This window comes from Peromyscus leucopus, chromosome 2 (genome assembly GCF_004664715.2).
Source record: "Peromyscus leucopus breed LL Stock chromosome 2, UCI_PerLeu_2.1, whole genome shotgun sequence".
Taxonomy (NCBI): Eukaryota; Metazoa; Chordata; class Mammalia; order Rodentia; family Cricetidae; genus Peromyscus; species Peromyscus leucopus.
The window spans coordinates 141100978-141115883 of record NC_051064.1 but is presented as its reverse complement, the minus strand read 5'-3'; the positions used below and the strand labels follow the sequence as shown (position 1 = coordinate 141115883).

The 14906-nt window shown below is 53.2% G+C and overlaps 1 protein-coding gene across 1 annotated transcript in view; it reads left to right on the top strand.

Annotated features, from left to right (window-relative positions):
- Igsf21 (immunoglobin superfamily member 21) overlaps nt 1-14906 on the top strand; it is a 222401-nt gene that overhangs the window by 202234 nt on the left and 5261 nt on the right. Inside the window, exons 5-6 of the mRNA XM_028880731.2 lie at nt 8748-8863; nt 11524-11998. Coding sequence (XP_028736564.1) covers nt 8748-8863; nt 11524-11998 — 591 coding nt within the window. The remainder of the gene's footprint in view (nt 1-8747; nt 8864-11523; nt 11999-14906) is intronic.

Genomic DNA, 14906 nt, shown 5'->3' with positions numbered 1-14906 from the left:
CTCCTCATGAAAACCACATTATGAACAGCAAGCCAAACAGATGACTTATTTACCTCTGACTTAAAAATCAATCCTAAAATACTCACAGGCTGAGAAAGGCAATGGAGTCAAGGCCTCCTGGAAAATCCGTCCCGCCCCGGAAGGAAGACTTTGAGCTGGGTATGGGGTGCAGATATCGGGTCAAGAGCAGGCTGACCCAACATGGTGCCTTCCAGGAGGCTGGGGATGTCCAGAGGGCCGAACTGGTGGACAGCCAAGCTGCTCCCTGACTGCTATGGAAGGTGGGTGTGCAGATGACCGCTCGGCCATTGTCTGCTGTGGTACTGGTTAAATGGGGAAACTGAGGACAGGGAAGGGGAAATCATCTAGAGATCAGAGTCAAAGCCTCCACACACTTCAGCTCCTTGACTTCCTACTGGTGCCTTTGTTCCCAGGGCAACAATAAATAAAAAGCCAGAGTTCATGTCTGAGTGGCCACACACTGGAATGTCCATTTTTTCCCTTGTGAGAGTGGTCCAGTAAGGAGAGACACCCGGGAGACTCCTAGCCTTGGCAAGACCAGAACCCAAAATTCCACTGAGCATGGACTCTACTGACTGAATTGCTCTTCTAGCTGGAGCCCTCAGCCAGGGACACCCACCTCCATCTCACACCCCTCAAGTTGCTCCCAGAGACAATGCCCTTATTACCCTTGTCCTACCAGCTACCTAGGAACACAGCTCTCCTAGCCAAGACTGCAGCCTCCCAGCTGGGGGTCCCGAGCCCTGTGCATCCAGGTAGGGGTGAGCCCTGTTCCCAGCCACCAACACAGAGGCTCCGTGTGTGCTTGGAGGGACATGGCTCAGCTAATGGGACAGCGGTATTCCTGAGAGGGCTTCCTGGAGCCCAGCAGCCCAGCCTACCCATGGGCTAGGAGGACACTCTTCAGGGTGCTTCTGAGCTTACAGCGCCTCCCTGGGGTTCCACAGGCTTCCAGAGGCTTCGAGTACACTGATACCCAGGGTGAAACTGCCCGAGCATGTGATATGCACCTGTGGGGTACACTAAAAAGGTCCCCCATATGGACCAGCCCTGTTGTTATGAAACGAATCTGTGGCATACCCCACAGACTTCATCTCTGCATCTATGGAAGGTCTTTGGCACATTCTCTCTATAAAGCACAACAGCAGTGTACGACAGACAGCTCAGACTCACAGGAGGGAGTCCCCCACGAGGCTTAGGCCAAAGAATCCCAGGACCATGGGAGGGTCTACCACACAAGACTGGCAGCTTTGAAGACCAACCTACAGACCTGGGTTATTGACAAGCAGCCAATCCAGGCATGCTGGAAAAGTCCCCCAGTCGTGGGAGGCAGGGCTTTGGAGGGTGAAGTCCTGGACCCAGTCAGTGCAGAGGGTTAGGGACGCCCCAGGCCTGTGTGTGGATGCTTGGAGAACCAGGCTGGCATCTCCAACTCCCTCGGGCCCGCTCTTCGTAACCGCGACTACTGTCTACTGAGCGTCTATTATGTACCAAGTCCTCTGTTCACAGGTCAGTTTGGGGGTGAACCCACTGAAGCTTGCCCAGGTCAAGGCAGCAGTTGGCACAACTGAAAGCCCAGTATCTGGGTACGGAAGGGGTCCAAGGACTTGCAGTGGTGACGGACTCCCAGAGAACGCTGACACCGCTGGTCCAGGGAACATATTTTGAGAACCAGTGGGTTCAAGGCATAGTCTAGAAACAGCACTGGAGGGCCGGTGAGATGGCTCAGCAGATAAAGGTGCTTGCTGCCAAGCCTGGTGGCCTGAGTTCGATCCCCAAGCCTCACAAGGGAGAAGAAGAGAATCAACTCCCACAAATGATCCTTTGACATCCTTGTGCATGCTATGGCATATCTGCGTGCGCGCGCGCACACACACACACACACACACACACACACACACACACACACGCACGCACACACACAGTCAAAAGATTGGAGTGACAGTCCAGACCCAACAGGAAGTGCCACTCCCCTTGAAGTGTGGACAGGGTCTCTTGCCCTCCCTCCCGCACTGGCCTCACTAGCGTGTGCTTTGCTCACTCACTATTCCTCTGCGCGCCCCTGCTCTCCAGAGCACTCAGCCAGAGCTTCCAGCTCAGCTGTTTATCACCTGTCACAGCCGGCAGGGAGGGGCAAGCAGGTGAGTGGGCACTGCCAGCAGCTCTCCACGGAGTAGGCTCAGGAGATCAGGTGATAACCTGACATGACCGGGATCCTGCTGAGCCCAGAGAGGTCCCCATCTCAGGGTGGGAAGGACCCTGGGACAGTGGGTGCCCATGCTGACAATGTCCTGGGACACGGACCCCCTTATCTGGCCATTGTCTCAGTACAGGGATCCCACAGCTAAGCCCAAGTTCATGATGGGGGCCTGACTCAGCTCTGCATCTGGGGCCCATGTAGGCACAGCTACTAAGTCTCTCGCCTGCCATGGATCATGGTTCTGTGTGGGGACTTGTCCTGGGTGTGCTGGGACTGCCTGGGACTGTGACTATTCAACTCGATATTTAATTTTCCCCTAAACCACAGACTTGAGTCCTTCCCTCCCTCCCTCTCCTTTTTCTTCATTGGCAGGATCCACATCTACTGGGAACCATCACTGGGAAAGAGCGTGGCAGGGAGATTCCCACCCTTTTAAATGGGGCAGGAACTGGAGGCTGCGGCATCTGGGTCCCTCCCCCACTCACCCATGGTACAAACATTTCTTGAGTGATTCTGTGTGTTGCGAGGAGACAAGAGTCCTTCTCTTAGAGTGTTTGGGGAAGGGGAAGGAAGGAGGGAAGGGATGGGAAAAAGGGACAGAGGAAGCTCAGTGTGTTTGGAGCATGGTGGCAGGGTGGGTACCTGATGGAGAAGGCTAGAGATGAAGTCAGGCTGGCCCAGAGCACTCTCAAGGTCTTCTGGGATCCCTGTCACAGCCTGGCTTGTCCTCTGCTCACAGAAGTGAGAGGCCCAAGCAGGAATGGAATTTGAGCTTCTGCCTAAGGTTTAAGGCTGGGATGGAGGGGACAAAGTCCCAGCCCCCCGGAAAGCACAGCCCAGCTGAGAGACAGAGGCAGACCCTGGTCAGAGTGACAAGCAGCCTGAGGGTGGCCAGCTCTGGGCACCCAGAGAAAAGGCCTTGCCAGGTTTAGAGGGCTGTCCAAGGAGGCCACACCTGAGGCCAGCCTTGAGAGATGAGGCAGAGTCAGGTGGGGCAAGAAAGCATCCAGGCCCAGGGTGAGTGAGGCAGGGAGGCTGTGCTGGGCTGCTCTAGAAGCTGCAGCTGGGAGGGCTTCCTGGAGGAGGCGCTGTGCTGAGTGACATCTTGAAGCAAAAATAAAATGACTCTGGGGAGAATGGGAAAGGAACAGAGACTCAAGATCAAGAAATCAAAGAAAGAAATGAAGGTGGACCACATGGGACATTTATATTCATGGACACTTATATTAGAGGCTAGTTTTCTGGTGTTTGAAATACAACATAATGGCTAGGAGCTGATTGAAAAGGAAGGCAGTCGATAGAGCAGGCACGCTGAGAGGAAGAATGGATTTTTTTGCAAATAATATAATTTTGAACTTGTCCATTCCTTCTTCCCGCCCCTCCCCGAAATCTAATTGATGCCCTCCCTGTGATAAATGATTCTCAGGACTGGAGCAGGCTCAGCACCTTCACAGAGTGGTACCTGCAGGGCAGGTGGGAGGGTCCCTCCCTGAAGACAATAGTGTTCTTGAGAGTCCAGGGGAAGGGCTGTAACAATAGAAGAGAATTAACACAACCTTTCTGCCAGCTCAGCATCCCACATTCTCATAAGAGAATGCCCATTTTTCTTCTGCTACCCTCAAAATACCTGTGAGCTGGGATGTTGGCAGATGTGTCCGATTCAACCCATTTCACAGACGGGAAGGCTGATGCTGGAGAGGGTGGCACCCGATTGATACAAAGCTCTGATGATATTGTCACCTGATCTGGGGATGGAGCTCCGCTCTGCCTTTCTTAAAGTGGGTTCCCCGGGATGGGAAGGGTGACCTGGCAGGGTGGGAGCACAGGTGGACAGAACCTAGGGAAGGTTCCCTGTCCATGTTGCCGGTGTTTCTATACCGGGTCCTCTTTGCCAAGACGGAGAGATAATTTACAGAGCTGAGCGAGCGGCTGTACTAGCTCAGAAGTGAGTTACGGAGCCCGAAACAAACTTCCGCTTGCAAGATACAGACAGGCCATATTTCAGGATTAATTTCATAAAATGGATCACTGAGCATCATCATACTCCATCAATATGAATTGCTGAGTCTAAAATAACTTCACCTCCTGCCTCCGTCAGTGGCCGTGGGCCGGGATGATGGAGGCTGGCTGGGCTGTGTGGCGGTGTCCGGTTGGAAGCTGCTGTGTCTCGACAGCGGCGCACAGAATTAGGCAAGGAAACTTCCAGAAACAGATGCCTCCTCTTAAAACCAAGCGAGAAATAAGCCAGAAAGCACGCTGGCTGGGTGGTTGTGGGGTGGAGTCATGGGATCTGGGGAGTTTCAGAACAGTGCTCATCAATGCAAAGGGCTTGATTACACACAGGCAGCGCCTCTGAGAGACGCTGGGAGCTCTGGGAACTCTGGACACCACTGTCCAGTGGAGACAGCGGAGGAGTGGGAAGGAGCATGAACACGCTCTCCACTGAAGCTTCTTCTCCATCCCTCATTGCCTGAACAGAGCCGAACACAGCCAGGTGGCCCCTGCACACTGCTCACTCTGGCCTGTCATTGAACTGGCTTATTCTTACCCACGAGGTCCCGTGAACTTTACGGCTGGGCCCTCCGCTGGTTGTCTTTGGATGAATGGAGACTGACTCTCAGGCCCAGGACACACAAAAGGCTGCTTGGTTTTGACCTTGATGGAGACCTACTAGGGAAGGAAATGAAAGTGGGGATGGGGTTGGAGTCTGGGATGGGGTGGGGGTAGAAACGAGGCAGGAGTGGGGAGAAGGGAGAAGATGGGGTAGTGGTAGAGGTGGAAATTGAGCTAACGCTAGAGATGGCAACTGGGCGCGGTGGCGCACACCTTTAACCCCAGAACTCAGGAGGCAGAGGGATTTCTATGAGTTCAAGGCCAGCCTGGTCTGCATTTACTGTTCCAGGCCAGCCACACAGTGAGACCCTGTCTCAAAAAAGGGGGTGGTGATGGAGGTTTAGGACTACAGCTTGTCTAGCGTGGAGTCCCGAGTATGATCCTCAGCACCGTGTAAACCTGGCATCAGCTCACTTCCAGTCCCAGCACTCAGGAGGTAGAGGCAAGAGGATCAGAAGTTCAAGGTCATCCTCTACTATATATCACCTCAGATACAAGAGTGATGGGGGAATGTCTTTCTGCACGCTATGAAAATATGTTGCTCTTGAAAAGTAGATTCAATAATCTACCCTTTCATCCTATCATATCTGTATCCTATATTTTTGTATCATATCCCCCTTTCTTCTTTTCATGAGACTGTCTCACAAAAGAGATGGAGGTGAAGATGAGGAAATAGAGGTGGAGGTCCGGAGTCCATGGTCCATCGTAAGCTCCCTCCCTTCTTTCTAAAGATGCGTGGGTGGGTGTGCAGCTCTGGTGTAAAGCAGTTGGCCAGCATTCAGGAGGCTCCAGATCCCTTCGCTAGCACGGCAAAAATGAAGCAGAGCCAACAGCATTCATTAACGTGACTGGCTGACTGGTGGGCATGTCAGGTACCATGGAGTCACCATCCCGTTCGTTCACTGCTTGAGCAGTTCCGTCAGGCATGTTCTCCTCAGTGTGACCTCGGTGAAGTTGACTGTGGTGGTGTGAACGACACTGGCCCCCAGAGACCCATGTTTGAATACTAGGTCCCCAGTTAGTGGAACTGCTTGGGAAGGATTAGGAGGTGTGGCCTTGTTGGAGGAGGCGTGTCACTGGGGGTGGGCTTTGGTGTCTAAAATGCCTCCTGCCATCCCCAGTGTGCTCTCTGCCTCCTGTTTGGAGTTTGAGAGGTGAGCTCCCCACTGTTCCTGCCGCCATGCCTTTGCTCCACCATCATGGACTCTAACTCTCTGGAAACATAAGCTCAATTAACACTTTCTTTTATTGGTTGCCTTGGTCACGGTGCTTTAGAAAATTAACTGGTCCAGCGACACAGGAGGAGGGTGGGTTTGGAGAGTCCATCTTCCCCTGTGGTGGGGCAGCATTCTGGAGGGTGAACTTTAACTGGCACATTTTGGAGGTGAAGATGAGAATGAGGGTGGGAGGTGGTGATAGTGGCGGAGGTCGAAGGGCTGATGATGGGAATGAGGTCAAAGATGGAGATGATGACCGATGGAGGTCGGGATGGAGGTGCTGATGATGGGAATGAGGTCAAAGATGGAGATGATGACCGATGGAGGTCAGGATGGAGGTGCAAAGAGAGGTGAGGATGAGATATATCAGAGGGACACTAACCGTGATGGGGACCACAGATGATGAGCTCAGGCAGGGGGCGGTGTTTTAGGATGAACCCCGACTGGAGGGTCCTCAGCCTTGGGGCAGCAGAACTAGAAACAGTTTCCAAGGCAACTGGACCGCCAGGTCTCTGGAGATGCTGCAAAGTCAGGGAGTGAGCACTCTCGGCAGCTGAAGTTTGCACTTGGACAAAAAACGTATCGACAGACACTGGCCCCATTGAAGGCTGAGCTGTCCTGGTTACCTGAGAATCTGGACTCCAAGCTAGGCATTGGTGGTGCACACCTTTAATCTCAGTGCACAGAGGCAGAGGCACGCAGATCACTAAGAATTCAAGGCTAACCTGGTCTACATGGGGAGTTCTAGGTCAGCCAAGGCTGCATAAATGAGACCCTGTCTAAAAACAGAATGTAAGCCACCTTTCAGCTCTCAGCTTTACCCCATGCTGACTACGTGAGCTGGGGTCTGTTCACACAGCTCCGGTTTTCCCATCTGTAGAATGGGAATAGCACACACTCACCTCCCAGGCCAACGACGAGGCTGAAGAGTCAGCTCACGGAAGCGGGGCTGTCACTGATTCTTGCTGTTCGAGCTTGTTTTCAGCGCCGTTCTGTAAAAGTTACACTGCGGAGTTTGCAACTTCTGGGTAATTGAAGTGTTCTGGTGTGCATTTCCTTTCTCCGAATTCCTACCCCACTTACCATCTGCTTGGAGCCATCTTCCACTTAATTACAATTCCCCGTCTATTGTTCTCTCAAGCTTCCCGCTCGCTTCCCAGCTCTTGCCCCCAGCATGTGTGACTGCCTGAATGAAATGATGGCTCCTACCTGGCTCCATCTCACTGGGCCCTAAAACAGAGCAGCCCGTGCTTGCCACCCCCACCAGCCGACAGGCTCCTCAGCACTCTGCCTCCTTGCTGGATGCCTGCAGCAGGCCCCTGGCACCAAGCCCCACACCTGGCGGGTACCGGGAAATGCTCGCTGAACTTAATTAAACTCAACTGGGGTGAAAAGCCCCTACAGGAAGGCAAGGTCTCCAGCATCTCCTGTTTGGTGTACGCCGCCCCCTCCCCACCAACCATTGCCCACAGGCCCAAGGCCAGGGAAGCAAGAATGGACAGCCTGCTCCCCAGCAGAGTTCAAAGACGGTGCCTCCTGCAGATGCCAAGGAGGTCAGGAAATCGTAGTGAAGTATCATCTTAAGGCTGAATTCCCAGCATGCAGCTCTGCAGTTCCTCTTAGCTCAAGCTCTGTCCCATGGCCTCATCTGCTAGGCACTGCTCCCGTTTAACAAAGCAGCGCTCAGAGGCTCACAGTGTGGTGACGTCCCCAAGACGTGGGGATGGTGGCGACTGAACTGTGGGCAAGAAGAAGAAGGTGAGCAGGTGAGGAGGCTGCTAGCCACACTAAGCCAGGTTCCAGGAAGGGAGATAGAAGCCCCCAGCTCGGGGTGACCTCTAAGTCACTTGCTTAGCTCATTCCCAGCCCACAGAGTCTACGCCGCTGTCCCGTCCAGCCGAAACCCACACTGTGCTCTCTATCTCTTCAACATAAAGTCGTTCCAGTGTGTCCCCGCTCTCACTTCAAACTTTCAGTGGCTCCCTCCTACTCTCAGGAGAGAGAGGAAAGACCTCTTAGTCTGTGGTGAGTGAGCTGGTCACACAGCTTTCTGAGGTTGGAAGCAGAGGAGGAAGCGATCGAGGCCTTGATCTGCAGCAGTTGCTGATATCATGGTGTAAAGATATCCACGGGGACCTGTTTCAAGTTGGTAGCAGTTTAACAGCTGGTTCACAAATTCCCAAGAATATCATAGTCCTCTGCACAGGTTGGAGCTGGCTCCAGCCCCAGACAGCGAGCGACTGCCACTCACCGGCCCTGCTTGTGTTCTGTCCGGCTTCCTAGCTGTTGGGGCAACCTGAGCACACAGCTCACCTGGCTCTCCACTCCAGTCCATCAGGCCTTTGCCCGTCCTGTTTCTGTCCTCCAGTCAACTGCTGCTTCCTTGGTCCATAGCACAGTGTGGCTTCTCTGGCACTGACTCCCCAGGACCTCTTGACTGGGACAAGGTTCCCCTTTGCGCTAGGATGCTGTCTCTAGGGTATGTCCTACCATTTCAATCCTCGCGACCTCTTGAGTGCTCTGTATTTCTTCCATTGGGCTAAAAGTCCCAGGAAGCAGGAGCCTGCTCTGTGTCCCCAGAAAGAGACACCATGCTTACCATAGTCAATACCACAGCAGCCCCCGGTGTAGTGCCTGGTAGATCTCTTTCTGAGTCCCCCAACTGAGTCAAAGCCTCCTGTTCTTCCCTTCGGAAGCTCCCCCCACCTCCATCGAAGTCGTGGCTGCTGACTCACCTGCCCCCTTCAGCCGGTACCAGGCCCAGAACTTCACGCTGGTCTGCATCGTGTCAGGAGGGAAGCCAGCGCCCATGGTAAGTGCTTGGGGGCCTGGCCTCAGTTTGCCAAGACTCCTGCTCCCTGAGCCCTCTTCAGGTACCACTTCTGTGCCCAGACAGGAAATGGTCTGCCCGGCACCTCTCTGATTCCCTCTGCCCCATCCTGCAATCCCAGATCTTCACAGTAAGGGTCTTCCAGGACAGCCCACCACCCAATACGCTCCAAGCACCCTAGGTTTTCAGGGGGATAGGGAATAATGAATGGGGTCCAGAGATGGGAAGGGACTTCATAGTCTCCCTGATATTGAGAGATGGGCCCCAAGTTCATGTTTTCATACTTTAAGCCTGCTGCTCTTCCCAAGCCTCCATAAGGTTAGGGAACCCCCAAAAGGAAGAGAGGAAAAGGGAAGGGAGAGAGAGAAGGGGGCAGGAGGAAAGACAGAGTGGGGTTCTCAGTTATGGGGACCCATGAGCACCTGGACTGAGTCCTGCTTCTGGTCACACCAATCCCCAGGACTGACCCTGAGCAGGGGTCCCCTCCCCTTCTTAGTTTTGGTACAAGTCCAAGGAATTAGACACTATCGATGATGTTTCATACGCCATGGGGCCCTTTGGGCCCAATAATTACTCAATGAAACCTCATGTGGCCAACTTCTAATGGGGCATGTGTGTGTCATGAACCCCTCAAAGGTCTCTGGAAGTAACCCTGTGCACCCATATCAGAGCCTCTGAGCTACATTTGGGGGAAACTCTAGTGTGGGCATTTTAGAATACTCTACTCCTCAACCCAGTGAGTTTCACACATTCCTTGGATTATCGCGGTGGTGGTGGAGAATGGGTGGGGCTGGATCAATGAGGACCTGCAGTTAGAATTCAGGTGGAGAGGTAAGTGGCCTCCTCCTTCTCAGTGTGACTGTTTCTCATGTGTTGGTCAGCGGTAGGACCTGAGGATCTGACCAGCCACTGTTCAGAGCCTGAGACCCAAGAGCCAACTGCAGGGTACGAGAGTGGATATGTGTAGAGATGCCCCATAGGGAGGGGGCAGGAACACAGATAAGGCAGGGATCGGGGGTGTGGAGACACAGGGGCCTGGGATGAGGGTACAGGGCACAGAGGTCAGCAATATAAGACACGGAGGTCAGGGGTCAGGGATGCAGAGGCCTTGGGTTACAGTCATGAGATCACTGGCGAGGCATGGGGACAGTTAGGGCTCAGTGGACAGCTTTAGAGTCACACTGTCAGTCCCAAGCAAGCGGATGACAAAGGTGGCCTCAGAGCCACTCGATGCCAAAGATGTGGCTCACAAGTCTCCCTGAGCCTCCCCTTCAGGACCCAAAAGGACGTCCAGTCTCCCCCTAATTAGGAAAGTTGGTCTTTCCGACATGAGGGGAGGGTTTCCTGGCCCTGGGGCTCTGGGAGAGCACCCCCTCCCCACCTCAGCCCCTAGCTGCCCCTGAAGACACAGTTATTAAAAAACGCCCCTCCTTCACTGTGTTCTTCCCTGCCTCTCCTCCTTCTCGGTCTCTGTCTCTATGAAAGATCCTCATTGCCTGACATTCCAGGCATCTTACGTCTGTCTGGAGCATCAGAACTTGAAAGCAATTCTTTGATATAAATTACAAACCTGCTTTTGAAGCACTTTTCAAAAAAAAAAAAAAAGAGGAAGAAGAAAGCAAGGAAAGGGGAAGAAAAAAGACCCCCAAACCCCCAAAGCAGACCATTGTGTGCAGAGGATCCTTCTGCGGGGCTTTAAACTCTGACAGGTCCTCCACACCCACATATCACCCCCACACCCCCACACCCCCACACCCCCACCCCAACCTGCTCCCAGACACTCCCAGACCCTCCTCACCACCCACCCCAACCTGCTCCCAGCCCCTCCCCCACCTGCCCACCCCAGGCTTCTCTTCTCACACCCACTGAGTCCCTGGAGTCCCTGAGCACCGTGCTTCCTGCTCTTCTCTCTCCCTGTCTCCTATCGATTTATTTATTTGATTTATTAAAAAATACACCCAATCCCCGAAGGCCTCTGGGTGCATGTACCAAAATAAGAAGACAGCAAATTAAATTAAATGCCGCCTCTCAAAACTTGAATTCCCTATTAGCAGAGAAAGGGAGACGGCGACGTCTTCTTCGCCTCATCCCTGCACCTAGCTCCCTCCCACACATGCACCTGGTTTCTGCATAGCAGCTCCAAATTGCCGAATTGTGTGAGCAGGCAGAACACACACACACACACACACACACACACACACACACACACACACACTTTCTTCTCTTCTTCTCATAGCTCATTTTGCACCCACTACACATTCCCTCCTCATCCACATGCCCCAGGGCAGCCATGGACCATGCTGGAGCCCAGGTGATAGCTAAGAGGCATCTAAAACCTCTCTCCCCACGTGACTTCATTTAAGCCCCAGATGGCTGCCTGGAGTCAGTGGTCTTATTTCTCTTTACCAGTGGGGAAACCGAGGCTAAGGGTCTCCCCAGCTTGTCAACAGTGGGCTGAGCCATCTCTCTCCAGAGCTGTGTGTATTCCCACCATGTCTTGTTGGCTCCTGGGTCTCCAGAGAAGTGAGGGAACGGAAGGGGAGTGACAGTCCTCCTGCTGACTGGGAGGACTCTTCTGAGAGTCCAGTGGGAGAGGAAACCATCCATCGTTACCCTTCCCCCTGTCCTGCTTGCAACTGTAGGTTTACTTCAAACGGGATGGGGAGCTGATCGACGCAGTGCCCCTCTCAGAACTGCCCGCAGCCAGCTCTGGCCCCCTGCAGGACAGTAGGCCCTTCCGTAGCCTTCTGCATCGGGACGTGGACGACACCAAAATGCAAAAGTCCCTGTCCCTCCTGGACACTGAATACCGGGCTGGACGTCCCTACACGGAGCGCCCCTCGCGCAGCCTCACCCAGGACCCCAGTCTCTTCGTGCAGCCCACCACGGAAAACATCCCGGAGACAGTGGTGAGCCGCGAGTTCCCCCGTTGGGTACACAGCGCCGAGCCGGTCTACTTCCTGCGCCACAGCCGCACCCCAGGCAGCGATGGCACGGTGGAGGTGCGGGCCCTGCTCACCTGGACCCTCAACCCGCAGATCGACAATGAGGCCCTCTTCAGTTGTGAGGTCAAGCACCCAGCGCTGTCCATGCCCATGCAGGCGGAGGTCACGCTGGGTAAGACCTGCTCGTCTGCAGCCCATCAGAGATGAGAGGTTGTAACTCTGCAACGGAGGCCCGGGTGGGGGGCGGGGGGCTGGAAGTGGCGCTCGGGCTGCTAGAAGCCAGGGAGAGGGGGAGTAAATGGAGTCGGGTCAGCTCAGGGGAGAGCCAGGGATCTTTGGGAAGGTTGGTTGTCGAACTGGAGAAAATGGAAGTTTCCAGGAGGTCAGTGGTGGTGTCTGTTAGGGTCAAGAGCACAGGTGTTCAGTGGGAATTTGCTGGTCACAAATAGAAGCTCAACATGGAGTCTCATTTTACAGATGAGCAAAACTGAGGTCCCAGTTAGTGAAGCTGCTGTCCCTGAGTTACTAAGTTGTACACAGCAGAGCTGGACTCTTGGGTCCTAGCTACTGACACCTTCTACATGCCCAAGACCAGGTGCCCTTGACTGGCTTGGAGTCATGTCCCCAAAGACCCTTCCAAATGGATGCAGACTCCTTCAGCTCCTACAGAATATGAGAAGGGCAGTTGCCTGTGTGCCGCCCATTGCTTCCCTTCTGTTCATGGAGCAAATGTTTGTGGAACCCAGTGCAGCAGGCAATGCTGTTGTCCCAGACCACAGATGTGCAAACTGAGGCCCAGAGAAGTTCACTAAGTTGTTCAAGGTTCATAGGGAGGACTCAAAAGGCATGCCTTGTTTCCTCCCAGCATCCACCTGCTAGGGCAGACACCCCTGGATACCTTCCATGTCTTTATCCATTTCACAGACACATCACCAGCCCCTAGAAGGCTAAGCCTGCCCAGACGCCTCCCTCAGCCTCCTGCTTTGCCAACCCTTTGCTCTCTCTGGACCCTCCATCTTTCCTGGACCTTTGGCTTCTTTGCCCATGAAAATCACACCTTACCCCATGCCCACCAAGAAAGAGACGTGAACAATAAAGACCCTTGAAGCCTTCAGAGGCCAACTTGTGTGCCGCCCCTGGCCAGACCTTTCTACTTTGAACCTGCTCTGTCCCTGGCCCCAGGCTCCCCTCACCTGGCTGGGGTCTGTGGACACCTCCTTTCCCAGCAAAGCAAGGAAAAGTCAGGCCCAAGTAGTGGGCCTGGATGGTCACACTATGCCCCTGGGGAAGTGGGGACATAAGAGAAATCCAGGACTCCCGAAGTGAATGGGAGAGCCTGGGCTAGCTTCTGTTTCTACCTAGACTGCCCTGGGACTCTGTTTTCTGGCCTGATGAATAACAAATGGGTCAGCAAACATGGTGTAACCCCACACTAGGAGCTCAGCTTGAATCGTTGCAGTACCCTGGGTGGCCACTGAGGGCGCTGTGCTTATTCCCATCCTTTAGATGAGGGACCTGGGTTTTACACGATTTAGGTCAATTAGCTGGGGCTTTCTTCCTTAGTCACTGCCTTAGTGTAACCTACCCGAGGTTTGTGGTCAAGGACACACTGAGCCATGAGTGTGGCCTGGCAGAACGAGGACCCCTGCGCTCTGAGAAAGGCTGTGAGTGAACAAAGGGGTACTGGGTTCCAGAATTCAAACAACACCCAGCAGGAACTTTGAAGAGCCACCAATGGCTGGGTTTGTCTTCTGCAGCGGACCTTACTCTCTCCCCTGCATTCCTTTCCAGGGATGCCATGTGTGGCTCACATGCCACTTCCTCCAGGAAGTCAGCTTGGTCCCTCAAGTTGACTGCTTCTCTTTCAAGCCCCTCCCCCTGGGTTTGTGAATCTCTGGTGGGAAGCCTTGAAAGCCTTGAAAGATTTCTTCCCATTGGTCAAGACAGAAGCCTCAGGGCTACTCACTTTTCCATGGTCTCCTCATGTCCAGGTCACCATCTGCCAGGCAGCAAGGCCTCAGAATGCTTCCCAGACCTGCCCTGATCATACTTTTCTTGTAACTACCCATCAAAGCATTGCACATCCACCCTTGGAATGCAACATGGCCTCCAAACTGGTCTCTCTGCTTCTGGGGCTTTTTTTGTTTGTTTGTTTGTTTTGTTTTGTTTTTGATTTTTGGTTTTTTTTTTGCCTTATACTATTTTTCATCCCAACTGATCTAGTTAAAATATAAACCAGCTCAAAATTCAGATAAACAGCTGCCCAGACCCTTCAATGTAGACACTAGACTGATGCAGAGAAGAGAGCCCAGAAACAGACCTGCAGGCAAAGTCGATTGATTTTGACGGAGACCCTGAGGCTGCTCGGACAGTAAAGACAAGTTCTCTAACACATGGCCCTGGAACAAGAGAACACAGGAAGGGAGAGGGAGACCTGGCCCCTGCCTGGCATGCACGCAGGTTAACCTGCAGTGATTGATAGACTCCAGTGTAAAAGCCAGTGTCATAAAGCTTCTGAAACAAAATGGAGAAAAATGTCTTCATGGAGCCGAGGTAGCCAACATCCCTTACAGCAGTCATAAAAAAAAAAATAGAGGAAAAATTGAAAATTGTTCGATGGGACTGAATCAAAATTCAGATCTTCAGCTCATAAGAAGGCATCCTAAGAAGAATGAAAAGGCAAAGTGTGGTAGAACGAGGGGAAGTACTCTCAGGCTTATGTGGAGCATTGGTACCCAGGATGCATAAAACAAAGACCTAAGCCAGGCATGGCATGCACATCTGTCATCCCAGCACTTAGGAGGTGGAGACAGGAGGATCAGAAGTTCAAGGTCATCCTTAGTTACATGGTAGCTTAAGGTCAGTCTGGGCTACATTAGCTCTGTCTCAAAACAAAATTAGAAATAAAAAAGGAAAAGTCTTATAAAACAAAAAAATGGGGGTGAGGTAGGGGGAAATCCCCTAGTAGAGGGACACCCAGGATTTATTTTCAGTGCTGGAGATCAAAGCCAGGGCCTAACACCTGCTAGGCAAGTGCCCTGCTGCTCACTGAGACGCATCCCTAGCCCATGACATCCTGC